The following is a 27,510-nucleotide window of genomic DNA, read 5'->3' on the forward strand; positions in this document are numbered from 1 at the left end:
ATTGGCTGTGCGGTGCGGCGGGGGGCGTGGCCGGAGCAAAACCTGGCCGTGCGCGGCGGCGGGGGGCGGGGCGGGCAGAAGCGCCATGGAGCCGCTGCGGGAGCTGCGCGTGGGCTTCATCGGCGCGGGGCGCATGGCGGGCGCGGTGGCCCGGGCGATGCTGCTGGCAGGTAAGGGGAAGGAGGGCGGGAGGCTCGCGGGGGGCGGCTTGGCAGGCGGGCGGGCGCTTTTGCAGGCACGGAGCCCCCCTCCCCAGTTGGAAGACCCGGCTGGGGTCTTTGGAGCCCGATTGGAGGGGCTCAGATGCAAGGGGGGGCGGAGCAGAGAAAAGGGTCCCTTACTTAGAGGGGTCCCTAAGGGGGGGTTCCCTTACTTAATGGGATACTTTACTTAGAGAGGTCCCTTACTTAGAGGGTCCCTAAGGGGGGGATCCCTTACTTAGAGGGGTCCCTAAGGGGACTCACTAAGAGGGGTACTTAAGAGAAGTCCCTTACTTAGAGGGGTCCCTAAGGGGCGTCCCTTAGAGGAGTCCCTTAGAAGAGTCCCTAAGAGGCGTCACTTACTCAGAGGGGTACTTAAGAGAAGTCCCTTACTTAGAGGGGTCCCTAAGGAGTGGTATCTTACTTAGAGGGGTCCTTTACTTAGAGGGGTCCCTAAGGGGCGTCCCTTAGAGGAGTCCCTAAGGGGCGTCACTTACTCAGAGGGGTACTTAAGAGAAGTCCCTTACTTAGAGGGCTCCCTTACTTAGAGGGGTCCCTAAAGGCTGTCCCTTAGAGGGGTCCCTAAGAGGCATCACTTACTCAGAGGGGTACTTAGAGGAGTCCCTAAGGGGCGTCACTTACTAAGAGGGGTACTTAAGAGAAGTCCCTTACTTAGGGGGTCCCTAAGGGGGCTTCCTTACTTAGAGGGGTCCATTACTTAATGGGATACCTTACTTAGAGGGGTCCCTTAGAGGAGTCCCTAAGAAGCGTCACTCAGAGGGGTACTTAAGAGGAGTCCCTTACTTAGAGGGGTCCCTTAAAGGGATACCTTACTTAGAGGAGGATTACCTGTAATTCAGTAGTATGTTTCAGATCCCTAAGGAGAGACTCTTTGAAGCACCAATCCTTTCAGGTTATTTGCTCCTGAAATCAGTTAGGATTAGCAGAATTACAGAATAACAGAGCTGGAAGGGACCTTGGAGGTCATCTAGTCCAACCCCCTGCTCAGGCAGGAAACCCTATTACCATTTCAGACAAATGGCTGTCCAGTCTCTTCTTAAAAACTTCCAGTGTTGGAGCATTCACAACTTCTGGAGTTCCACTGGTTAATTCTCCTCACTGTTGGGAAGTTTCTCCTTAATTCTAGGTTGCTTCTCTCCTTGATGAGTTTTAGATCACAGGTAGTCTTCAATTTACAACTATTTGTTTAGTGATCGTTCAAAGTTACAACAGCACTAAAAAAAAGTGAGTTATAACTGTTTTTCACACTTCTCCATGGTCAGGTGATGAAAATTCGGACGCTTGGCAACTGACTCATATTTACGACGGTCGCAGTGTCCCAGGATCCCCTTTTGTGATCTTCTGAGGAAGCCAGATTCAACTTAAGAACCCTGTTAGTAACTTAACTGCAGCGATCCACTTAACAACTATGACAGAAAAGATTATAAAATAGGGCAAAATGTTAAATGTTTCACTTAACAGAACCTTTGAGATCCATTGTGGTCGTAAATTGAGGACTACCTGTACTCTAAATGGGGGAAGGGATATTGCTGTAAAGGAAGAGGCAGGTTTGTAAGTTTTTACAACTTTACTGCTCTTGTGGAAACTTACTGCAGTCATGGAAAAATCTTGATTTGTTTTTTCCCTCCTGTTTTTCTCAGTGATCTTGCCTCACTCTGACTTCCCTGAGTCTAGACCTCTGGAAATTTTGCTTTGATCTGGAAATTATGGAAGGAAAATTTTTCTAAGGAAAGTCAAGTTAGGTCAACGTGGATTCCCTTAGAAAATTATTCCTTCCATAATTCCCTTTGTGACCTTTGGGCTGCTTTTCATCAAACCGTGTTTTTTAACCATAGCATTGGGTCTGTTTTTTCTTTTTGAAAATTTTATTGATTTTCTAACATTACATTTATATCTTTGAAAAACAGCGTGGCGGCTGAGTTGCTATAATTCGGTTACATACAAATATCATTAATATAAATCTCAAACTATTACAACAGGTATTTCCTCTTTTCCCCTGAATATGTACCGTCTCATATTTGAATTAATACACTTCTCATTCTATCAGTCAAATAAAAAATACCTTTCTTACAATGATCAATAGTTTTTAGTTTATATAGATAGAGAGATAAATAGATTGATTGATTGATTGTTTTTACGTTCAATCTTTGAGACAACCAATGTCCTAGTGCAGTGGTTCTCAACCTTTTTAATGCCGCGACCCCCAACCGGTCGTAAGTCGAGGACTACTCAACCGGTCGTAAGTCGAGGACTACTCAACTGGTGCAGCACCGTTTGCAGAATGGGACTTTTGGCGGCTCAGCAGGGCAGAGACAGCCTGGACAATTCCTATTGGCTTTTGAAAGCCAATAGAATTAGACTCTATTCAAGAGAGTCTATTCTATTGGTTTTCAAAAGCCAATAGAATAAAAGGGAGTAGCACAGCTAAGGAAAAGGGGGGAAAAAATGGCGGACTGTGTTGTTTGGCGACCCCCGTGAAATGGTCGTTCGACCCCAAATGGGGTCCCGACCCACAGGTTGAGAACCACTGTCCTAGTGACTTTTTCTCAATTTTAATTTTCCATTGATATTTAAAATTAACCTTTTAATATTTATCATTTCCAAGTTTTAAATGTTCCTCACAAAATCTGATATTCAGGATACACGTCTTATCTCTTTAAGTTCTTACCATCTACTTCAACAAATTGATCATACAATGAAATATTCTTTTTTTTCCTAATAGTTTCCAAGTATCTTAAGTTTAGTATCCAAAATTCCTTTTATTTCAACATTTAATATTTCCTCTCTCATCCTCTTTGTATCTACTATCTCATGTTCAGAGCTATTTATTTATTACATTCATCAACAGGTTTTTAGTTTATATATTTCTTAATCGTCTCTACATGACCTTTATGAACAAATCAGCATTCAAATTTATATTAATATTCATACTTCTATGTATTAAATAAAGTTTTCTTTATCTCCACTCATAATAATATCTTGTATTCAAAATACACATCTATTTATCTCTAATTTCATTAAAAATTTGAATCCTGGGTAAAGCCATACAATAAAAATAAATAAACGCGAACACCGGGATAAAATTAAACTAAAAACGTTTAATAAAATGCTGAGCTTTCGGCGGTCAGCACTACCGACATCATCAGAGCTTAAAAACAGGTCGATGGGAGTCTCTTTTTTATAGCACTGGCCGGTTTTTGCCCACGACTCCTGGACCTCGTCATTGGTCCATCCAGTGATCCTAATTGTTTAATTCCTGGGACATCTATTTATTTAAATTCTCAGAGGGATACTTAAGATGGTGGGTGTGTTTTCTTAATATTTTCTGAATGCCCAATTTTAACCCAAGGAAGGGAGCAATTTATGCTCAGAAAAAGGTGCACCCTTCTAGGAAAACATATGCTTGGTTAAAGAATTGATAGCACGGCATGCAACTTGTAAACGCTGAGCCATTTTTTTGGATCAAGTGCTGAAAAGCGTCAAGAACTTATTTAAAAATGTATTTTCCCCGTCTCAAATTGTGTCTTACAATGAAAAATGGCATCGGGGGAATAGCCACCATGGCTAGAAACCGCTCTGTTCTTTATTTATTCAATGAATAAATTAATGAATAAATTTATTCAATAAAATGAACCCTGGCCCCAGTAGCAAAGTTTTATCTGTTTGCTGGACAGCAAGTTAAAATTAGAATTGCACTATTTCCCCCCCCCCCAATTCCAAATAAGCTGTTCCATTCTTACAGGAAGTGTTCCAGAGGTACAGCAATTTTTGGGGGGGGGGTATGAAATCCAAATCAAAAAAGTTTTAGATTTGAAACCTTTTGCCCAAGTCTAATCAAAGTACATTGAAACACACACACACACACACACATTTAAACAGCACAAAAATATGTTAGGGGTATATTTGTATTCTATTGGGACAGACCCCGAAACAAGTGCAATAATCAGAAGTCAAACAGATGTTAATAACCTGTATGGCTTTTAAATTAATGTCCTTTTCATTCAGATTCTCAGTCATCCAGGTCATGGCTGTCCCCAAGGCATTTTTTTTTCACAAAGCAATTGGACTTTCTTGTTTTTCTTTGAAGACGTTTCCCTTCTCATTCAAGAAGCTTCTTCAGCTCTGACTGGGGGATGGGAGGTTTTATACTCCCACAGACTCTTTCTTTCTTTCTTTCTTTCTTTCTTTCTTTCTTTCTTTCTTTCTTTCTTTCTTTCTTTCTTTCTTTCTTTCTCTTTCCTTCCTTTCTTTCTTTCCATCTTTTTATCATTCTTTCCTTCTTTCTTTCCATCTTTCTATCGTTCTTTTCTTTCTCTGTATCTCTGTCTGTCTCTGCTATCCTTCTCCATCTTTCCCTCCCTCCCTCCTCCTCCTCTTCCTCTTCCCCTTTCATCCTTCTCCCAAAGGTGCTTTTTTTTCAGAAGTCCATTGGACTTTTTGTTTTTCTTTGAAGACGTTTCACTTCTCATCCACAGAAGCTTCTTCAGCTCTGACTGGATAGTGGGGAAGGGAAGGATTTATACTCCTTGCAGACTTACTTACTTTCTTTCTTTCTTTCTTTCTTTCTTTCTTTCTTTCTTTCTTTCTTTCTCTTTTCTTTTTCTTTTTCTTTCTTTCTTTCTCTTTCTCTTTATTCTTCCTTCCTTCCTTTCTGTCTCTCTCTCTCTCCTATCCTCCTCCTTTCCCTCCCTTCCTCCTCTTCCTCAGAAGTCAAACAGATGTTAATAACCTGTATGGCTTTTAAATTAATGTCCTTTTCATTCAGATTCTCAGTCATCCAGGTCATGGCTGTCCCCAAGGCATTTTTTTTTCACAAAGCAATTGGACTTTCTTGTTTTTCTTTGAAGACGTTTCCCTTCTCATCCACAGAAGCTTCTTCAGCTCTGACTGGGGGATGGGAGGTTTTATACTCCCACAGACTCTTTCTTTCTTTCTTTCTTTCTTTCTTTCTTTCTTTCTTTCTTTCTTTCTTTCTTTCTTTCTTTCTTTCTTTCTTTCTTTCTTTTTCTCTTTCTTTTTCTCTTTCTTTTTCTTTCTCTTTATTTTTCCTTCATTCCTTCCTTTCTGTCTCTGTCTCTCTCTCCTATCCTTCTCCTTTCCCTCCCTTTCTCCTCCTCCTCTTCCTCTTTCCCTTTCCTCCTTCTCCCAAAGGTACTTTTTTCAGGAAGCAACTGGACTTGCTTTGTTTTTCTTTCAAGACATTTCGCTTCTCCTCCCAGAAGCTTCTTCAACTCTGACTGAAGGATTATTTGCATTCTTGTAGAGCAGTGGTTCTCAACCTTTTTAATGCCGCGACCCCCAACCGGTCGTAAGTCGAGGACTACTCAACCGGTGCAGCACCGTTTGCAGAATGGGACTTTTGGCGGGCTCAGCAGGGCAGAGACAGCCTGGACAATTCCTATTGGCTTTTGAAAGCCAATAGAATTAGACTCTATTCAAGAGAGTCTATTCCATTGGCTTTCAAAAGCCAATAGAATAAAAGGGAGTAGCACAGCTAAGGAAAAGGGGGAAAAAATGGCGGACTGCGTTGTTTGGCGACCCCTGTGAAATGGTTGTTCGACCCCAAATGGGGTCCCGACCCACAGGTTGAGAACCACTGTTGTAGAGAGTCGTGGAGAGTCGCCATCATCCAGTCCACCTCCAGGTGGCCTCAATGACTCCCTAAAAGGAGGCAAATGATCGGCTGTCTGCAAGGAGTATAAATCCTTCCGTTCCCCACCATCCAGTCAGAGCTGAAGAAGCTTCTGGGATGAGAAGCGAAACGTCTTCAAAGTCCAGTTGCTTCATGAAAAAAAAAAAAACACCTTTGAGGCCTCTGGTTCTGAATGCTGTAAGTGGAGAACTTTACGGCATTCTCAATCTTATCCAGCAGTTCAGAAACTTTCCTGCTTTCTGGGCTGAAATGAGCAGAGCGTTCTTAATTCATGCAAATGTTAATTAGCGCAGAAGACAAGAAGTGGAATCTGCCCTTCAGGATCGACTGTCCTGCAGCCTCCCAAAGTCTTATCCTTGCAAGACAATCCAGGAGGACCTCAAGGCTGCTGGCACCAAAAATGGGTGGACATTCAAGCGGAACCCACAAAGAGATGCCTCCTCCGCTCGGAGCGCGATAGAAAACATCTCACAAGACAGGAAAGCCTACTTGAGTTCCAGAGACAGCTGGGAAGCCAGGCTAAAACGGATCCAGTTGAAAAGTCCAGTTCTGTAAATCCTGGAACTGGGTCACCATCACAATCTCGAGTGCCTTGGCCCAATGCGGAATATTGGAGATCCAATGGTAACTGTCCGATCTATTGGGATCTAAAATGTTTCGTTGGTAGAAGATGCACCCCTTGGAAAGTTGGATGTTGAAGCGGCCTCTTTCAGATGTATTAACCATCCCTGAGGCTAGGTTTTCCTCAACCGTGGCAGTTTTAAGACGTCTGGATTTCGACTCTTCAGGATTCTGGGAGTTGAAGTCCACACATTTATTTATTTATTTATTTATTTACAAATATTTATATGCCGCCCAATCCCAAAGGACTCAGGGCGGCGTACAAAGTTAAAACAGTCATAAAACAATAAAATAATCCAGTCATACCGCGAGTCCAATCATATCCCGGCCCCCCGGGGACATCAGCCCCAGGCCTGCCGGAACAGGAGAGTTTTAACGGCTTTCTTAAAGGCCGGCAGGGTGGGAGTAGTTCGAACCTCGGGGGGAAGTTGATTCCACTAGGTCGGAGCCACCACAGAAAAGGCCCTTCCCCGAGGGCCCGCCAGCCGACATTGGCCGACGGGACCTGAAGGAGGCCCAATCTATGGGACCTCACCGGTCTCTGGGAACTGTGCGGCAGAATGCGGTCCTGTAAGTAATCTGGTCCTGTAAGTAACCTGGCCCATCTTAAATTACCCAGGGTTCAGAGACGCGGCTGTACACCACGCCAACGTCCGTCAGCACCACGTTTTTTGAAGCTTTCTGCTCATCCTGGGGTAGAACCAATGAAATGGCTTATACCGTATATATAATCTGACCTAAACTGTCTTGTTTCGCTGTGTTGTATAATATATATGGGTATAGGCATCATTCTGTATTTATTTTTGTCATATTTATGTAGTGTATATCGGAGGTGGGGACCCTTTGAGAGCTGTATGCAACGGAATTTCACTTTAATGTATGCCGATTAGTGTACATTCAAAGTGACAATAAAGTTATTCTATTCTGAATTCTATTCTATTCTAAATTCTATTCTATCCTTTCCTATCTTATTCTGAATTCTGTTCTATTTCTATTTTCTATTCTGTTCTATTTCTATTTCTATTCTTTATTCTATTCTTCATTCTATTCTATTCTGAATTCTATCCTATCCTATTCTTTTCTATTTCATTCTGCTATTCTATTCTCTATTCTATTATTTATTCTTTATTCTATTCTGCTATTCTATTCTTTATTCTATTTATTCTATTCTCCTGTTCTATTCTATATTCTACTATTCTATTCTTTATTCTATTCTTCAATCTATTCTGTTCTTTAATCTATTCTGTTCTATTCTATTCTAATTCTATTCTATTCTTTATTCTATTCTTTAATCTATTCTGTTCTATTTTATTCATTCTATTCTATTCTTTAGTCTATTCTATTCTTTAATCTATTCTTTATTCTGTTCTATTCTATTCTCTCCTTATTCTATTCTATACTATACTATTCTAGTCCCTATTTTCTATTCTATTCTTTATTCTGCTATTCTATTCTATTTATTCTATTCTCCTGTTCTATTCTATTCTAGTCTATTCTTTAGTCTATTCTATTCTTTAGTCTATTCTGTTCTATTCTATTCTAATTCTATTATATTCTATTCTTTAGTCTATTCTATTCTTTATTCTGTTCTGTTCTATTCTTTCCTTATTCTATACTATACTATTCTATTCCCTATTTTCTATTCTATTCTTATTCTATACTATTCTGTTCTATATTGTTCTAATTCTATTCTATTCTAATTCTAATATATTCCTTTGTTAGGGAAAAAAAGTCCAGTTTCCTTTTGGAAAAAGTACCTTTTGAAACAATTGGCGGGATCTTCTCACCTTGACCTTCACCCAACATAGGAGATGTAGCAAGAAATCTGAACTGCTCTTCAGCAGAGGTGGTGGGATGTCCAGCCCATCCTTATTTAAATATTTAGATTTAAGAGGTGTCTACTTCTCCTAGCTTTAGCCCCTGTTGTAAATCTTGGCTGTTTACAACTCAGTGAATTTGCAATCCAGTGATGAGTTCTACTACTGCCATCCTTTCTCCTCTCTCTCTTTCTGCAGGAGAAGTCCAAGCAGTGAATATTCTGGCTAGCGCTCCGTCCAACAGGAATCTGGTCAAATTCCAGGTAAATATGTACAGGTAACGTTTTCCCCTTGTCCAGTCATTTCTACTGCTCATAGATGGAATGGAATAGAATATAGGATAGAATGGAATAGGGAAGAGAAGAGAAGAGAAGAGAAGAGGAGAGACTACAAGAGAATACAAGAAAATAGAATAGGAGAGAATAGAATAGGAGAGTACAGAACAGGGTAGAGTAGAATAGAATAGAATAAACAGAGTTGGAAGGGACCTTGGAGGTCATCTAGTCCAACCTCCTGCTCAGGCAGAAAACCCTATACCATTTCGGACAAATGGCTGTCCAGTCTCTTCCTAAAAACTTCGTGTTGGAGCATTCACCGCTTCTGGAAGCAGGTTGTTCCACTGGTTAATTGTTCTCACTGTCAGGAAGTTTCTCCTTAGTTCTAGGTTGCTTCTCTCCTTGATTAATTTCCATCCGTTGCTTCTTGTCCTGCCTTCAGGCACTTTGGAGAATAGCTTGACTGCCTCTTCTTTGGGGCAGCCCCTGAGATACTGAAAGACTGCTATCCTGTCCCCCCTTGTCCTTCTCTTCATTAAACTAGACCAGGGGTAGGCAACCTTGGCTCTTTTATGACCCGTGGACTTCAACTCCCAGAATTCCTGAGCCAACATGGGGAAACTATGGCCCTTCATGACTCGTGGACTTCAGCTCCCAGAATTCCTGAGCCAGCCATGCTGAAGGGAAAGGGAGAGGTTTCCAAGCTGAGCCATGCTGGCTCAGGGATTCTGGGAGTTGAAGTCCACGAGTCATGAAGGGGCCAAAGTTTCCCTCACTGCTGGCTCAGGGATTCTGGGAGTTGAAGTCACCAGTCATGACGGGGGCCATAGTTCCCCAGGCTGGCTCAGGAATTCTGGGAGTTGAAGTCCACCAGTCATAAAAGAGCCAAGGTTCCCACCCCTAGTCTAGGGCAGGGGTAGGCAACCTGGGCTCTTTTATGACTGGTGGACTTCAACTCCCAGAATTCCTGAGCTGGCATGGCTCAGCTTGGAAACCTCTCCCTTTCCCCTCAGCACGGCTGGCTCAGGGATTCTGGGAGTTGAAGTCCACCAGTCATAAAAGAGCCCAGGTTGCCTATCCCTGAACTAGACACACCCAACTCCAGCAACTGTTCCTTGTATGTTTTAGCCTCTAGCCCAGTGGTTCTCAACCTGTGGTTCGGGACCCCATTTGGGGTCGAACGACCATTTCACGGGGGTCGCCAAACAACGCAGTCCGCCATTTTTTTCCCCCTTTTCCTTAGCTGTGCTACTCCCTTTTATTCTATTGGCTTTTGAAAGCCAATAGAATAGACTCTCTTGAATAGAATCTAATTCTATTGGCTTTCAAAAGCCAATAGGAATTGTCCAGGCTGTCTCTGCCCTGCTGAGCCCACCAAAAGCCCCATTCTGCAAACGGTGCTGCACCAGTTGAGTAGTCCTCGACTTACGACCGGTTGAGTAGCCCTCGACTTACGACCGGTTGGGGGTCGCGACCTTAAAAAGGTTGAGAACCACTGCTCTAGCCCCTTCATCATCGTCTTTTTCTTTTTTGCTTTCCTCCTTCCAATATAAGAGCTTCTCCTGTCAGACGACCCACTGCAACGTGGAGGTGCTGGAGAAGTGCTCCTTCGTATTCCTGGCCACCAAGCCCCACGTCCTCCCGGCTGTCCTGCGAGAGATCGGCCCCGCCGTCACACCCAGGCACGTCCTCGTTTCAATGGCCGCTGGCGTCACCCTCCGCACCCTGGAAGAGGTGAGTTCCGGGAGGAAGCAACCCTGTGTAGGGAGACCATCCGTCCTCGGCTTGCGTCCACAGTTGACCCAGGGTTTATGTGGCTAAGCGAGACATTCGTCAAGGGAGCTTTGTCCCGGTTTACGGCTTTTCTTGCCCCTGTTGTTAATCACTGCAGTGGTTAAATTCGTCGCACGGTCATTAAATGAATGACTTTGCTTGTCCTGTGTCCATGTGAGCCTGGGACATGGCGACCGTCGTAAATATGAACCGGTGGTCAGGCCTCCGGATCTGAATCACGTGACTGCGGGGCTGCTGCAACGGTCATAAGTGTGGAAAAACGGCCGTAAGGTCTTTTTTTCCCCACCACCGTCGTAACTTCGAATGGTCACTAAACGAACTGCATGTCCAGGATCCCTGTCACAGGCTGAAAAGGGTTTTTTTTTTTTGCAAACAGTTGCTGCACTTGTTAAAGCCCAGCACTCTGGGTCCTGTTCATCGGGAGTCCCTCCTTGAGCGGGGGGTTGGACTAGAGGACCTCCCGAGGTCCCTTCCAGCTGGGTTACTCTGTCCCCCAAGAGCCCTACCCAGGCTGGGCAAGAGGATCCGTGGGTATCGCTGTCCCTGGGAACGGGAAGTGGCGGGGCCCGATTCTTTCGCATTTACCTCCTTTCTCAGTTTAATAGAGCTTAATCCCTCTTGACGCCTTCTCACGTTTAACTTTTGTATATGCTGTTTTATATTTGAAGACTTTATTTTAGCTGTCCAGAGTCCAAAGATTCCTTCCTTCCTTCCTTCCTTCCTTTCTTCCTTCCTTCCTTCCTTCCTTCCTTCCTTCCTTCCTTCCTATCTCACATATGCTCTTGCCTTCTTCTCATTTTAAACTTTTATATATAGATATAGGTTCTTCTGCTTGAGCAAGGGGCTGGACTAGAAGACCTCCAAAGGTCCCTTCCAGCTTCTATTCCTATTCTATTCTATTCTATTCTATTCTATTCTATTCTATTCTATTCTACTCTATTCTACTCTATTCTCTATTCTCTATTCTCTATTCTATTTTATATTTTCTATTCTTCTATATTCTATTCTATATTCTATACTTCTATATTCTATTCTATATTCCATTCTGTTCCAAATTCTGTTCTATTATGTTCTATTAAACAAAATTCCTCCTAAGTTCTAGGTTGCTTCTCTCCTTGATTAGTTTCCCTCTGTTGCTTCTTATCCTGCCTTCAGGGGCTTTGGAGAATAGCTTGACTCCCTCTTCTTTGGGGCAGCCCCTGAGATATTGAAAGACTGCTATCCTGTCCCCCCTCGTCCTTCTCTTCGTTAAACTAGACATACCCAATTCCAGCAACCGTTCCTTGTATGTTTTAGCCTCCAGTCCCCTGATCATCTTTGTTGCTCTTCTCTGCACTCTTTCCAGAGTCTCAACATCTTTTTTTACATCGTGGTGACCAAAACTGGATGCAGGATTCCAGGTGTGGCCTCACCAAGGCCTTGTAAAGTGGTATTAACGCTTCACCTCATCCTGATTCCATCCCTCTGTTAATGCAGCCTAGCACTGTGTTGGCTTTTTTGGCAGCTGCAGCACACGGCTGGCTCCTATTTGAGTGATGGCCCTCCAGGATTCAGTCGTGACCGTTCCTTTCTCTCCTTCCTTGCAGCTGCTTCCCGTGGGCACCCAGGTCCTGCGGATCATGCCCAATCTGCCTTGCGAGGTGCAGTCGGGGGCCGTCCTGTTCACCCGGGGTTCCTCCGTGGGAAAAGAGGAGGCCTCTGTGCTGAAGACCCTCCTGGCTCCCTGTGGGTTGTGTGAAGAGGCGCCTGAATCCTACATCGACATTCACACGGGGCTGAGCGGCAGTGGCGTGGCTTACGTGAGTCTCCTTCCCCCCCTGTCCTTACTCAGCCTCTTACACAGCCGGTCCTCGACTTAACGACCTTTCGTTTAGCGACCGCTCGCAGTTACAACGGCGCTGAAAAAAAGCGACTTGGGGCCGTTTTTCGCCCGTGAACAACCGTCGCGCCGTCCGCCTGCTCACGGGATCGAAATTCAGTCGCTTGGCCAACGACTCGTCTTTATGACGGTCGCGGCGTCCCAGGGTCACATGATCTGCTTTTGCGACCTTCACTTAACAACAGTTCGTAAAATGGGGCAAAGTCGAGGTTTACCTGCGTCCGTTGCAAATTGCAGATAAGGCATCTGCCCTCTCCCACTTCCATCAGGCAGTGGCTTTTTCAAAGAATCTTTTAAGTTTCTAGTCCACATGCAGGTGTTCCCACCAAGTCCTCTTCCTTTCTTTTTCTGCAACCTGATTTTCCCCTTAGGCCCCCCTCTCTCCCCCCCCCCCAAATAATTAGGAACCTAAAGCTTGGATGACCTGCAAAAATAAGCAGTATACAAAGGATTTGATTTGTTCAATATTGAAAAATTAGATCTAAAAAGGAAAAGAACATTAATTATCATGAATACGTTTGATTTATTGATTAACCCAGGCAACATATATATATGGGTTTTGATTTATCAGAGGGGATATTGCATCATTAAGTAGACGATTTAATATGGTGGGAAATAGATAACCTTTAGGAAATAGAACAGGGTTACATTTAAATACATAAAATGTGTATTTTGGATATTATTTGTTATAAAGTGAGATAAGGGAAATCTTGGTTACCCAAAGCCTGAAAATTACAAATATTAAAGGTTCAGTTGGAATATTGATCAGAAATTAAAAATTGAGTAAAAGTTAATAACAGGATATGGATTGTTTACGAAGATTGAATGTAATTAAGATACGTATAAGCTAAAAACTTATTGAGGTGGCGCAGCAGTTAGAGTGCAGTATTGCAGGCCACTTTAGCTGACTGTGTTCAGCAGGTCAGCGGTTCAAATCTCACCGGCTCAAGGTTGACTCAGCCTTCCATCCTTCCGGGGTAGGTAAAATGAGGACCCAGATTGTTGGGGGCAATGTAAATATATATATATATATATATACACATTGCTTACTGGTGTACACCGCTTAGAGAGTGCTTGCACTTAAAGCGGTATATAAGTCTCATAAATAAATAAATAAATAAATAAATGTAATAATGATATTTTTATTGAGTTGATATAATTAGAAATGTACTGGTTTGAATACGAGACAGTAAATGTTAAGAGGAAAAAGAGAAAAAAATATCTGATGATGTAACCTGAGATTTGCACTAAAGATTTTGTTATTGCGCTATTGATTAATCCAGTCACCACGTTGCTTTTTAAATACTGAAACGTAAAATTGGAAAAAATCAATAAAATATTATAAAAAAATAAAAATAAATAACCAGCATATCTCAGCCTTCCTCATCATGGTCTCTAGAGATGTTGGCTTGGTGCCCTGTCTTATTGGGAATTTTGGAAGTTGTACTTCAACACTTAGGTAGACCTCAATCTGTGAAAATGTTCTCAACTTACGACCACATCTGAGCTGAGTATTTCTGTCGCTAAGTGAGACAGTTAAGTGAATTTGGCCTCATTTTACGACCTTTCTTGCCACACTCGTTCAGTGAATCACGGAAGTTGTGAAGTAGTCACACGGTCGTTAAGCGAATTGGGCTTCCCCTCATTGCAGGGGAAGGCAACGTTGGCTCTTTTATGACTCGTGGAAGTCCACGAGTCATGAAAGAGCCAAGGTTGCCTACCCTGGTCTAAATTATGGGTGTCCAACCATGGGAACTTTAATACTTTGGACTTCAACTCCCAGAATTCCTGAGCCAACCATGTTGAGGGGAAAGGGAGAGGTTTCCAAGCTGAGCCATGCTGGCTCAGGAATTCTGGGAGTTAAAGTCCACAAGTCATGAGGGGGCCATAGCTCCCCCATGCTGGCTCAGGAATTCTGGGAGTTGGTCCTCAAGTCATGAAGGGGCCATAGTTCCCCCATGAGGCTCAGGAATTCTGGGAATTGAAGTCCATGAGTCATAAAAGGGCCAAGGTTGCCTACCCCTGCCCCATTGAGTTTGCTTGACATGTCATCAAAAGGGAATCCTGTGACCCCGGGACACTGCGACCGTCATAAATACGAGTCAGTTGCGAAACATCTGAATTTTGATCCCAGGGAGGCTGCCACGCTCACAAATGTGAAAAACAGTCGTAAGTGAACTTTTTTTTTTTTTTGTAGTGCCGTTGTAACTCTGAACGGTCACTAAATGAACGGTTGCCATTTGTATTTTGTGATGGATGAGGGAGCGTGAGGTTTGGGACAGTTTCGGAAAGTTGAGAGGGAGTGCAGTTAATAATAATAATACAGTTGGAAGGGACCTTGGAGGTCATCTAGTCCAACCCCCTGCTCAGGCAGGAAACCCTATACCATCTCGGACAAATGGCTGTCCAGTCTCTTCTTTAAAACTGCCAGTGTTGGAGCATTCACCGCTTCTGGAGGCAAGGAGTTCCACTGGTTAATTGTTCTCACTGTCAAGAAGTTTCTCCTTAGCTCTAGGTTGCTTCTCTCCTTGATTAGTTCATTCGGTCAGCCCTGTCCTCCCATCTCTTCAAACCTCCAAAGCTTTACGGGCAGTCCTCGGCTTACGATGGTTTACTTAGTGACTGTTCAAAGTTACAAGTTTCCTCCTCCTCACAGGTCTACATGTTCGCGGAAGCCCTAGCGGAAGGGGCCGTGAAGATGGGGATGCCCGGCCCTCTAGCCAACAAGATTGCAGCTCAGACTTTGTTGGTAAGGAGTGAAGGGGGCAGGACTTGGGTTCCAATTCACACCCTGCAGGGTTGTTTTTTTTCGGAACTCCCGTCAAAGCCCAACATACTGTGTTTGTGCACCATTCGGTCTTGATTATTGCAACAGCCTCTACATCAGTGTTTCTCAACCTTGACAATTTTAAGGCATGTGGACTTCAACTCCCAGAATTCCACAGCCAGCATTGCTGGCTGAGGAATTCTGGGAGTTGAAGTCCACATGCCTTAAAATTGTCAAGGTTGAGAAACACTGCTCTATATGGAGCTGCCCTTGAAAAGTACAGGTAGTTAAGCCTTCTCCTCCTCCTCCTCCTCCTCCCTTCCACAAACCCTACTCCTAACAATATTACTTAGTTGGATAGTGAAACATCCGCAAGAAAACCACCACGCTCAGAGAACACCAAGGACCCCACAGTCGTCCTCTTCCTCCTCCCAGACCCTACTCCCTCCTACCACTGATGATATTACCTACTTGAGTCATGAAACGTCTGCAAGAAAACAGCCAAGCTCAGAGAGCACCAAGGACCTCACAGTTGTCATCGACGTCGTCGTCCTCCTCCTCCTCTTCCTCCTCCTCCTCCTCCTCCTCCTCCTCCTCTCCACACACCCTATTCCCTTCTAACAATGATTATATTACCTACTTGGGTCATGAAACGTCTGCAAGAAAACAGCCAAGCTCAGAAAGCACCAAGGATCCACTGTCCCTCCCTCCTCCTCTTCTCCTCTATGCAAACCCCTCTCCCTTCTAGCACTGATGATGTAATAGTAGTAAAGTTGGAAGGGACCTTGGAGGTCATCTAGTCCAACCCCCTGCTCGGGCAGGAAACCCTACACCATTTCGGACAAATGGCTGTCCAGTCTCTTCTTAAAAACTTCCAGTGTTGGAGCATTTACTGCTTCTGGAGGCAGGTTGTTCCACTGATCAATTGTTCTCACTGTCAGGAAGTTTCTCCTTAGTTCTAGGTTGCTTCTCTCCTTGATTAGTTTCCACCCATTGCTTCTTGTCCTGCCTTCAGGCGCTTTGGAAAATAGCTTAATTCCCTATTCTTTATGGCAGCCCCTGAGATATTGGAATACTGCTATCATGTCCCCCCTTGTCCTTCTCTTCGTTAAACTAGACATACCCAATTCTCGCAACCGTTCCTTATATGTTTTAGCCTCCAGTCCCCTAATCATCTTTGTTGCTCTTCTCTGTACTCTTCCCTAGTTGGGTCCTGAAACGCCCTCAAGAAAACATCCAAGGTCAGAGAGCACCAGGGACCCCACAGTTCAACCCGGAGATACAGATAAATTCTTTTTTTGTCGGCCCTTTATGCTCTGTCCATCCTTTCCCTTTGTTTGCTCTCTCTCCTCTCCTCCAGGGAGCTGCCAAGATGATCCTGGAAACTGGGGAGCACCCAGCGGTTCTGAGGAGTGCCGTTTGCACCCCGGGCGGCACCACCATCCACGCCTTGCACGAACTGGAGAAGGGGTCCCTGCGTGCTACGGTCATGAACGCCGTGGAGGCGGCCACTAGCCGGGCTCGTGAACTGGTCAACAGGTAGCCAGGTGTGGCTCGAGGCTGGTGTGACACCACCAGATGTGTCGGGACCCTGCCCCTTGTGAAGACGCCCCCCCCCTCATTTTGCAGATTGTGATTGACAAATGCTGTCATTCTGCAACGCATGAGGATGCCACCGAACGCGTGGGGCATGGTGCCAACTTCCAGACACCCAGTTATTATGACCTGGTATGATCCATTCCAAAGTTTTCCATTCCAAAGTTTTCCAGGAATAAACGGTCGGGACCCTGTGGCTGGGTATGAGTTTGTCTGTTGTGGGGTTGTTGTTTTTTTTCTGTCTCTGTTGGGTCTTCTTTCTTCTGCCTTCTGAAAGCAAGAGATATTTTGCAGCTGTTTTCCAGGCTGCAGGTAGCTGCAATGGAAGTAGCTACAATGGAGAGCAGCTAAGATGAATGAGGGTTTGCCTGGAGACTAAAACAGACAAAGACCGGTTGCAGGAATTGGGGATGGCCAGTCTAGAGAAAAAAAGGACTAGGGGGGAACATCATAGCAGTCTTCCAGAGTTTGAGGGGCTGCCCCAAAGAAGAGGGGGTCAATTTATTTCCAAAGCATGAGAAGGCAGGACAAGAAACAACGGATGGAGACTAACCAAGGAGAGAAGCGACCTGGAATTAAGGAGAAACTTCCTAAAAGTGAGAACAATTAATCGATGCAACAGCTGGCCTCCAGAAGTTGTGAATGCTCCAATATTGGAAGTTTTAAAGAAGAGATTAAGAGATTTGTCTGAAAAGGTATAGGATTTCCTGCCTGGGGGGGGGGGGGTTGGACTAGAAGACCTCCAAGATCCCTTCCGACTCTGTTTATTCTATTCTATTCTGCTCTACTCTACTCTACTCTACTCTACTACATTGCATTACATTATATGTTCTATTCTATTCCATATTCCATTCCATAGTCCATTCTATTCTATTCTATTCTATTCTATCCTATTCTATTCTAATATAATTCTATTCCATTCCATTCCACTTCATATTTTCTATTCTATTCTATTTTCTATTCTAATTCTATTCCATTCCACTCCATATTTTCTATTCTACTCTACTCTACTCTACTCTACTCTACTCTACTCTACTCTACTCTACTTTATTCTATTCTATTCTATTCTATTCTATTCTATTCTATTCTATTCTATTCTATTCTAATATAATTCTATTCCATTCCATTCCACTCCATATTTTCTATTCTATTCTACTCTACTCTACTCTACTCTATTCTATTCTAATATAATTCTATTCCATTCCATTCCACTCCATATTTTCTATTCTATTCTATTCTATTCTATTCTATTCTATTCTACTCTACTCTACTCTACTCTACTCTACTCTACTCTATTCTATTATTTCTATTCTATTCTATTCTATTCTATTCTATTCTATTCTATTCTATTCTATTCTATTCTATTCTATTCTATTCTATTCTATTCTATTCTATTCTACAATCTTTATTCTATTCTACTCTACTCTGTTCTCTGTTCTCTATTCCATTCCCAATAAAGATTCTATGCTATTCTATTCTATTCCTAATAGTGAGAACAATAAACCAGCGGAACGACTTGCCTCCAGAAGTTGTGGTGCTCTACCACTGGAGATTTTTAAGAGGAGACTGGACATTCACCTGCCTGAGATGGTATAGGTTCTCCTGCTTGAGCAGGGGGTTAGACTAGAAGACCTCCAAAGTCCCTTCCAGCTCTATTCTGATTGATTGATTGATTGATTGATAGAAAAGCTCTCTTTGAACCCGAGAAACCCTGGTTCTTGTCTCATCAGGTTCCCACCTAGCGCCCATGATCCTCAACACACTCAGTGGCCAGAGCCGAGACAGACAAGGGTCTGGTGTGGGATGAAGCCGTTCAAACACAACCCGTTTTGCTGGTTGCAAAAACTCTCTTGGAGTTTTGTCCCAATCGTAACGCAAGCCATCGATTTCTTCTCTTAATTATACGTCATCCTTGACTTACAACCACAATTGAGCCCCAAATTTCTGTCACTAAGTGAGACAATTGTTAAGTGACTTTTTGCCCCACTTTATGCCCTTTCTTACCACAGCTGCTAACGTTAGTAACCTGGTTAAGTGAATCTGGCTTCCCCCTTAACTTTGCTGGTCAGAAGGTCGCAAAAGGCGATCACGCGACACTAAAACCGTCATAAGTACAAGTCAGTTGCCAAGTGTCTGAATTTTGATCATGTGACCGTGGAGGATGCTGCAACGGCCGTGTGAAAAATGGTCGTAAGTCCCTTTTTCCGGTGTCGTAACTTCGAACGGTCCCTGAATGAACTGTTAAGTTGAGAACTACACACAGTCCTCGACTTATGATAACTGGGAACCTGAAGTTCCATTGCTCAGCAACATGGTTGTTAAATGAGGACTAGCTGTACAGTTTTGCTGATACTACAGCGCTCGTGAACACGAAACTTTGCTTCTTTGTCTCATCAGAGTCTCACCTAACCTCCATGATCCTCAACGCTCTCAGTGGCCTCAGTGAGGTAGTCCTCAATTTACAACTGTTCGTTTAGTGACTGTTCAAAGTTACAACGGCACTGAAAAAAGCGACTTGCAACCGTTTTTTTCACGTTTACGACCGCCACAGCATCCTACACAGTCACGTGATCAAAATTCAGATTGCTTGTGTGGGAAGAAAGAAATATTTTGGGGAATATTAAAAGGCAGAATATTATATTTCCCCAAAGGATCTTAGAGGCAGGAAACCCCCCCCCCCAAAGTCTCTCTGCTCCAAACAGAAACCAGATCTGCAGAAATGCAGATGTGATAATCCTGTCAGAAAGACTGGAGCCAGGAAGCTGATGGGATTAGAAAGACAAAGACCCCTAGGATCAACAATCCCTCACGACCCAAAAACTCCAACACAGGACATAACCATCAGCCACAGCCCCAGGGAAGCAGGACATGACCCTTGGAATATAATAGGATTAACCCACCACTGTCAGAATACCAGAAAGGCACACTCCGACTCAAGTCAAAGTTCACGCCACAGAAACAACTCCAGACAAAAGGCTCCAGAGGATATAAAAACCCACTCCCTACGTGTGCTCTCTCTCTCTTTTCTTCCAGAGCCATCTAATTGTCTGGCTCTGCTCTTCAATAAACTGCAACCTTCTCTCTAAAGCAGTCGCCATGTTGTTTATTCCCGGCTTGGACTGGACCCTGATGAAGACTTTTCTTTCAACGCTTGGCAACTGGCTCATATTTATGAGAGTTGCCATGTTCCGGGTCTGATGAGCAAAGTGAATGGGGAAGGCCGATTTGTTTAACGACCACGTTACTAACTTAACAACTGTCATAGATCAATGAAGTTCCCCCTCCTTTTTTTGAACTGATAGGCAATGCTGGACCTTTGCTTATGTGACCTTCAAAGTTATAATGGCCCTGAACTAACCCAAAAGTCTGCCCAAGTTTTTCCAATCAGGGTTTGGAAGTTTGATTAATGCAAAGGTTTGGAGGTGTCCAGGTGTTGGCATAGAGAGCTGCCTCTTTGCAGAAGATGCCCACCCCAAATCTGACCCAGAACCAGTCCAGGGTATTCTCTGCTCCACTGCTGGAAAAGGATGATTTCTCTCCCCCCCTTCTTTTGCCGTGGACCATTCCATTCACCTCCCTCCCCTTCACTGGCATTGTATTGGTTTCCTCCATGCGCCGTGGACCATTCCATTCGCCTCCCTCCCCTTCACTGACACTGCATTGGTTTCCTCCAGGCACCTTTGGACGACTTCAATCCAGCAAATGGGGGGGGGGGAGCGAGAAAGTCGTGGGTTTTTCCTCCCCTCCCCCAAATCCCTCGGTACTCCTCCCTGCGGGAAATCATTTTCTTCGCAGATGTGACGAGAACGAGTGAAACCAAAACATTTTCTGGGGGAGGGAAAAAAACCCCTCAACTTTAGACACCCCCCTCCCCTCAGCCACCGTGGCCTCGTCCTCTCAACCCGGCCTGTTCCATTAGTGTAGTCGAAGGGGGGGGCAAGAAAGAAAAAAGGCAGAAAAAGGGGGAAAAAAGGAAAAGCTTCGCCTGTCATGGCACTCGTGAAATCTCCTCGATATGCCAGAATGTCTCCTCGCCGCAAATTCTCCCCTTCCGTCTCGGTTGTCCCTTTTGGTGTCGCCCGCTCTCTTTCGTCCACCCCCCTCCCCGGCTCTGCAGGGAGTGAGCTCGCCCGGAGAGGCGCCGCTCCCACAAACCCATGCGCGGAGCGCGCCTGCCTTCTTTCCGCCGGAGCGTGAGGAGAGGGAGGGTTGCGCTCAGTCCGGCTGCCTCGTTATCCTCTTCGGCATCCTTGCGTGAGTAGAGCCCCTTCCTTCGCCGGGCGCCCGTCGGGTCGGTTGGCCGGCCGGCCACACGTCGGGAGGCCTCTCCGGTGGTCCATCAAAATTCGAACTCGTGTCCGGTCCGGCTTGACCCGGCGGGTCTCCGCCTTCCCCACCCGGGCGCCCGCGGGCGCCACACCTCCATTTTCTTTTGGGGGGCGGATTTTTCGTCTGTATGGGGAGGAACCGAAGGGCTGGCGCGGGATATTGCAGACCAGCCCCCTCTATAAGAGGAGAGTGGGGGGAGGCGGGCGAGCCTTTCTTCCTTGCCTTTCGCCGGCCTACCTTGCGGGGTTGTGGTTCAGCATCGGGGCTGGAGATCCGCCTGGGCTGGTGGCCCTTGGTGGTGGTGGGGGGGGGGTCCGGGCAAGGAAATCCCCATCGGGACTTGTGCATTAAGCAGTTATTTCTCAACCGGGGCAGCTTTAGGGTGGGTGGTCTTCCGACGCTGGGAATTCTGGGAATTGAAGTCCACCCATCCTCTCTAAAGTTCAACTGAGTCCCCCCCATCCCCCAAATCAGCTGGGAGGGTTAAAGGGCTGGAGACCCAAATATATGAAGACCGGTTGCAGGAATTGAGTAGGTCTAGTTCAGGGGTCTTCAGACTTAGCCCTTTGATGACTGGTGGAGTTCAACTCCCAGAATTCCTCAGCCAGCATACGCTGGCTGAGGAATTCTGGGAGTTGAAGTCCACCAGTCATCAAAGGGCCAAGTTTGAAGACCCCTGTCTTAAAGCATCCTGGATGAGGAATTCTGGGAGTTGAAGTCCACCAGTCATAAAAGAGCCAAGTTTGAAGACCCCTGGTCTAGTTTAATGAAGAGAAGGACGCGGGGGGGGGGGGAATGATAGCAGTATTTCCAATATTTGAGAGGCTGCCACAAAGAAGGGGGGGGGTCAAGCTATTCTCCAATGCACCAGAAGGCAGGAGAAGAAGCACCACCGGATGGAAACTAAATCAAGGAGAGAAGCAACCTGGAACTAAGGAGGAATTTCCTAACAGGGAGGACAGTTAACCAGTGGAACAACTTGCCACCAGAAGTTGTGGGTGCTCCATCACTGCAGGTTTTGAAGCAAAGATGGGACTTGTCTGAAATGACATAGGTATCTCCTGCTTGAGCAGGGTTTGGACTAGTGTGAGCAACACAGAAGTTTAAAAATAAAAGGTTTTGTGTGTGTGGGGGGGGGAAATGTGCCTGCAGGGTTATTGCCTTTGTTTATTGCCTCTGTATCCCCTCCTTTTCACACGATGGACTTAACAAGACAAAAGGGTGGGCAGGGGAAGTTTTGAAATCAGGATGTAATCAAGATTGTGTCCTCTGAAGTCTTTTCAAATGGGATAGGAGGGGACGGGAGGGGAGGGGGGCGTTGCGATAGAAGTGTCTAGAATGCTATGAATTTGAATGTTTTGAGTGTGATCTCTGGTTTAGAACTTCTGCAAACTGCTTTTTCTATTTTCTGCAGAACAAACTCTTTTCTTACCAATCCAATTTTGTTAGTGTTTTAATCACAAGTGTCTAACCAAGGTCCCTTCCAACTCTTATTCTGTAATGGTCTCCTGCTTGAGCAGGGGGTTGGACTAGAAGACCTCCAAGGCCCCTTCCAACTCCTGTAACGGTCTCCTGCTTGAGCAGGGGGTTGGACTAGATGACCTCCAAGGTCCCTTCCAGCTGTGTTCTGATTGATTGATGTCTATGGAGATTCTCAGTCATCCAGGTCATGGTTGTCCCAGAGGTACTTTTTCCAGGAGGCAACTGGACTTTTTGTTTTTCTTTGAAGATGTTTCCCTTCTCATTCTAGAAGCTTCTTCAGCTCTGACTGGATGGTGGGGAAGGGAAGGATTTATATTCCTTGCAGACTTTATTTCTATCTCTCTGTCTCTCTCTCCTATCCTCCTCCTTTCCCTCCCATCTTCCTCCTCTTCCTCTTCTCCTTTCATCCTTCTCCCAAAAGTGCTTTTTCAAGAGACAACTGGACTTTCTTTGTTTTTCTTTGAAGACGTTTCCCTTCTCCTCCAAGAAGCTTCTTCAGCTCTGACTGGATGGTGGGGAAGGATTTATATTCCTTGCAGACTCTTTCTTTCTTTCTTTCTTTCTTTCTTTCTTTCTTTCTTTCTTTCTTTCTTTCTTTCTTTCTCTCTCTCTCTCTCTCTCTCTCTCTCTCCATTCCTTCGTTCCTTTCCTTCTTTTTTTGTTTCTTTCCTTTCCTTCTCTCTCTCTCTCTTTCTTTCTGTCTCTCCTATCCTTCTCCTTCTTTCCTTCCCATCTTCCTCCTCTTCCTCTTTTCTTTTCATCCTTCTCCCAAAGGTGCTTTTTCAAGAGGCCACTGGACTTGCTTTGTTTTTCTTTGAAGACTGTTTCGCTTCTCATCCTAGAACAGTGGTTCTCAACCTGTGGCTCGGGACCCATTTGGGGTCGAACGACCATTTCACGGGGGTCGCCAAACCACGTTGTCTGCCATTTTTTTCCCTTTTCCCTAGCTGACCTACTCCCTTATTGGTGGCCACACCCACTTGGGGGGGTCACCACAACATGGGGAACTGTATTATGGGGTCACGGCATTAGAAAGGTTGAGAATCACTGTCCTAGAAGCTTCTTCAGCTCTGACTGGATGGTGGGGAAGGGAAGGATTTAAGATTCCTTGCAATCTGGTCTTTAGCACGCTTCCCCGAGAGCTCTTGAGGCCACTTGGAGGTGGGTCAAAAGAGTCCCATTAAGATTGAACAGATTTCCTCACACCCATAGCGTCCATTTGAAGTTGTAACTGCACTGGGGGGAAAAAGCGACTTACAGCCGCTGGTCCTTTCACTTATGACTCTTGCAAGATCCCTAGAGTTGCAGAAAAAGGTGGATACGGCGTGTGTCTGTAAAAATGGTAGGGTCCCAGGGCCACGCGAGTGCCACCGTAGACCATCCTAGCAAGTTTCCAGTGAGTAAAGCCACTGGAGGAAGCTGGTTTACTGAACAACTGCGTGCTTTGCTTAACAATCTTGGCGCAAATGGTGTTAAAAATCAGGCAGGAGTCTCCTAGCCAACCCCCCCTGGCCTAATAGCCAGAGAAATTCTGGGCCCAGTTCAGGACTGCCTGAATTTATTTTGTGATGGTTCTGCACCTCTTTTTTGTGACTCGGTGGCTTTGTCCAATGTGACCTTTCTCAGTTGTTAAAAGGAGTTCTAGTTACAGATGTCATGGCTTTTATATGTTTCGTCTTTAGAAGTTGAGCAGCTCTAACATCTGCACCGGTTATTTAACAAAAAAAAAAAAACACCAGTCTTATACCTGCTGTGTCATTGCCCTTCTCTTTGATGCAGTTCCTGTTCAATTTTTAATGTGCTGTGTGCTAGGATATGGTACTTTAATTGTTATGCGGATTTTTTCATCTGTATCACTAGATATAAGCTGCTATTACTTCTCTCTCTCCCCCCCCCCTCTCTCTCTTTCTTTCTTTCTTTCTTTCTTTCTTTCTTTCTTTCTTTCTTTCTTTCTTTCTTTCTTTCTTTCTTTCTTTCTTTCTTTCTTTTTGGCAGCTGTTTCTGTTCCAGACCTATTTACTTTTGATGGGAACCTAGCATGCTGTTTTAACTGGTCTTCACTCTGCTTTTCTTTAGCTTTTCAGCACAGGAATAAACATTTGTGATCCACCAAATTCAGGCATGCTTTTATTGATCGTACAGCAAAAAAAACCCTGCCGTTCGCGGAGACGAGCTTAAATTAAAAAATTACCGTATTGTGAGTCTAGTTATGAATAGTGTGTGATTTTTTTTTTTATGGCTGTCCACATGCGCAACAGGACAGGGAGAATGCCAGTCAATTCATGCACTGCAATGTGCCTTGCTTACTGGCAGGTCAGTTCCAGGGGCTTTGGTGGTGGGGGATGGATAGTTTTACAAGTTGCCCCCCACAGCGTGTTTGTGGCCGTGTTTCAAACAGGAGCCCACCTTGATTGTTTATAGTTTAGCGCTGAAATGATTAATAGGATTTTAGAATGTTTTTATGTGTAGCTGGGACCTCATATAGAATAACACATTCTTACCTAGAGGAAAGATACCTTCATAGTATAATTTATATTTTTAGTTATAATTTAACTTACATTAAATATACTGAAATCTAGATAAGAGTTGGGGTTGTTTTCATCTATATCCAGCTGTCTGTCTGTCTGTCTATCTTCTGTCTATATCCATCATCTATATCCATCCATCCATCCATCCATCTTTCTATCTATCACCACAATGTAAAAAAGATGTTGAGACCCTAGAACAGTGGTTCTCAACCTGTGGGTTGGGACCCATTTGGGGTCGAACGACCATTTCACGGGGGTTGCCAAACAACGCAGTCCACCATTTTTTCCCCCTTTGGCCACGCCCCTGGCACCCGGTGATGTATAAGTGGTTGGGGGTCACCACAACATGGGGAACTGTATTATGGGGTCGCGGCATTAGAAAGGTTGAGAACCACTGCTCTAGAAAGAGTGCAGAGAAGAGCAACAAAGATGATCAGGGGACTGGAGGCTAAAATATATAAGGAACAGTTGCTGGAATTGGGCATGTCTAATTTAATGAAGAGAAGGACGAGAGGGGACAGGATAGCAGTCTTCCAGTATCTCAGGGGCTGCCCCAAAGAAGAGGCAGTCAAGCTATTCTCCAAAGCGCCTGAAGGCAGGACAAGAAGCAACTGATGGAAACTCATCCAGGAGAGGAGCAACCTAGAACTAAGGAGAAACTTCCTGACAGAACAATTAACCAGTGGAACAACCTGCCTCCAGAAGCGGTGAATGCTCCAACACTGGAAGTCTTTAAGAAGAGACTGGACAGCCATTTGTCTGAAATGGTACAGGGTTTCCTGCATAAGCAAGGGGATTGGACTAGAAGATCTCCAAGGTCCCTTACCACTTCATTATTAATATTATCTATCCATCTCTATATGTTGAAGATAGTGTACATATTCATATTTGGAAAACAATCAAAAGGATGTTAGCTTTAATAAATTTAGTTCAGTGGGTTCGGCAAGAGTATTACACTGAATAGCAGAATTGACTCCTTTTTTTGGGAGAGGGTTTAGGAAGGAGGAACTGGAGGTAGTAGTCACCTCACGTTTGGACTACTGCAACGCGCTCTACATGGGGCTACCCTTGAAAAGTATTCGGAGACTACAGTTGGTCCAGAATGCAGCCGCGCGAGTGATAGTGGGTGCTCCTCGATACACCCACGTTACACCTATCCTCCGTGAGCTGCACTGGTTGCCTATTGGTCTGCGGGTCCAATTCAAGGTGTTGGTCATTACCTTTAAAGCCCTATATGGCTCAGGGCCAGGCTATTTGCGAGACCCCCTACTACCTCATAGTTCCCTAAGTCCGGTTAGATCCCACAGGCTGGGCCTCCGGGCCCCGTCGGCCAAGCAGTGCCATTTGGCGGGGCCACGGAGGAGGGCCTTCTCTGTGATGGCGCCCACGCTTTGGAATCAGCTCCCCCCGGAGATTAGGACCGCTCCCACCCTGTTGGTCTTCCGTAAGCTACTTAAGACCTGGCTTTTCCGGCAGGCCTGGGGTTTATAAAACCTTACCCCTGGATGATTGTTTTTGTATTGTTGTTTGTTATGTTTTATGTGTTTTTTATTGTTAGCCGCCCAGAGTCCTTCGGGAGTGGGGCGGTTTATAAATTTTAAAAATAATAATAAAATAATAATAGCTAGTTTTAAAATAAAATTAATTTATTCACAATCTGAAATAAAGTTCCACCATACGTCTTGCTGGTGGCTTGGGAACTATTTTCATAACGTGGCTTATTTTAAGTTTAAATTTTTAAAATGATAAGACGTAGCTCTCAAGGATTGGTGATGTGTGTGTGGAGGGGATTATTTATAAGACATGTTGGAAATTTGTTGACTTTGGACTTAAAGGAAAATGGAATTTATGAATCCAGCAGGTGTCCTTGTCCCACTGGCACAGGGGTAGGCAACCTTGGCTCTTTTATGACTCGTGGACTTCAACTCCCAGAATTCCTGAGCCAGCATGGTTCAGCTTGGAAACCTCTCCCTTTCCCCTCAGCATGGCTGGTTCAGGAATTCTGGGAGTTGAAGTCCATGAGTCATGAAGGGGCCCTAGTTTCCCCATGGTGGCTCAGGAATTCTGGGAGTTGAAGTCCGCAAGTCATAAAGGGGCCATAGTTCCCCCCATGCTGGCTCAGGAATTCTGGGAGTTGAAGTCCACGAGTCATAAAAGAGCCAAGGTTGCCTACCCCTGCTTGACTGGCATGTGCCAATGTTTCTCAAGCATGGCAAAGATGTATGGACTTCAACTCCCAGAATTCCCAGTCAAATTCTGGGAGTTGAAGTCCACCTATTTTCAAGTTGCCAAGATTAAGAAACACAGTAGTAACCAATAGTGCAATCTGAAGAGTAGTGGTTTTTACAGTCCTGTTCCAGCGGATTTGTTGGTTTTGCTCTCTGCTGTTTTTATCTTTAGAAACAATATGTTTACTTTCTCTCTTTCTTCTCCTTTTAATGCTGACCTAGGAACCAGAAAGTAAGTATCTGCCAACATGAAACATTTCTTGACTTAGAAGCCATTTCTCTCCCCCCCCCTTTGCAAATACCTGTTGTTTTTGTGTTAT

At 44.7% G+C, this 27,510-nt stretch overlaps 2 protein-coding genes across 2 annotated transcripts in view; both read left to right on the forward strand.

Moving 5' to 3' along the window:
- The first annotated feature begins 42 nt into the window (after nucleotides 1–42).
- Nucleotides 43–16,827, forward strand: PYCR3 (pyrroline-5-carboxylate reductase 3). The gene is made up of 6 exons (XM_039368723.1): nucleotides 43–170; nucleotides 8,511–8,575; nucleotides 10,142–10,321; nucleotides 11,968–12,180; nucleotides 14,917–15,009; nucleotides 16,388–16,827. The coding sequence occupies exons 1-6, from the start codon at nucleotides 86–88 to the stop codon at nucleotides 16,568–16,570; spliced, it is 819 nt and encodes a 272-aa protein (XP_039224657.1). The 5' UTR covers nucleotides 43–85; the 3' UTR covers nucleotides 16,571–16,827.
- Nucleotides 16,828–20,777: 3,950 nt separating this feature from the next.
- EEF1D (eukaryotic translation elongation factor 1 delta) overlaps nucleotides 20,778–27,510 on the forward strand; it is a 51,633-nt gene continuing 44,900 nt past the window's right edge. Inside the window, exon 1 of the mRNA XM_039368715.1 lies at nucleotides 20,778–20,877. The gene's annotated coding sequence lies outside the window, so the exon portion shown is untranslated. The remainder of the gene's footprint in view (nucleotides 20,878–27,510) is intronic.

Source organism: Crotalus tigris, unplaced genomic scaffold (genome assembly GCF_016545835.1).
Source record: "Crotalus tigris isolate CLP2741 ecotype Arizona unplaced genomic scaffold, ASM1654583v1 scf7180000020908.629646, whole genome shotgun sequence".
In the NCBI taxonomy this organism is placed as follows: Eukaryota; Metazoa; Chordata; class Lepidosauria; order Squamata; family Viperidae; genus Crotalus; species Crotalus tigris.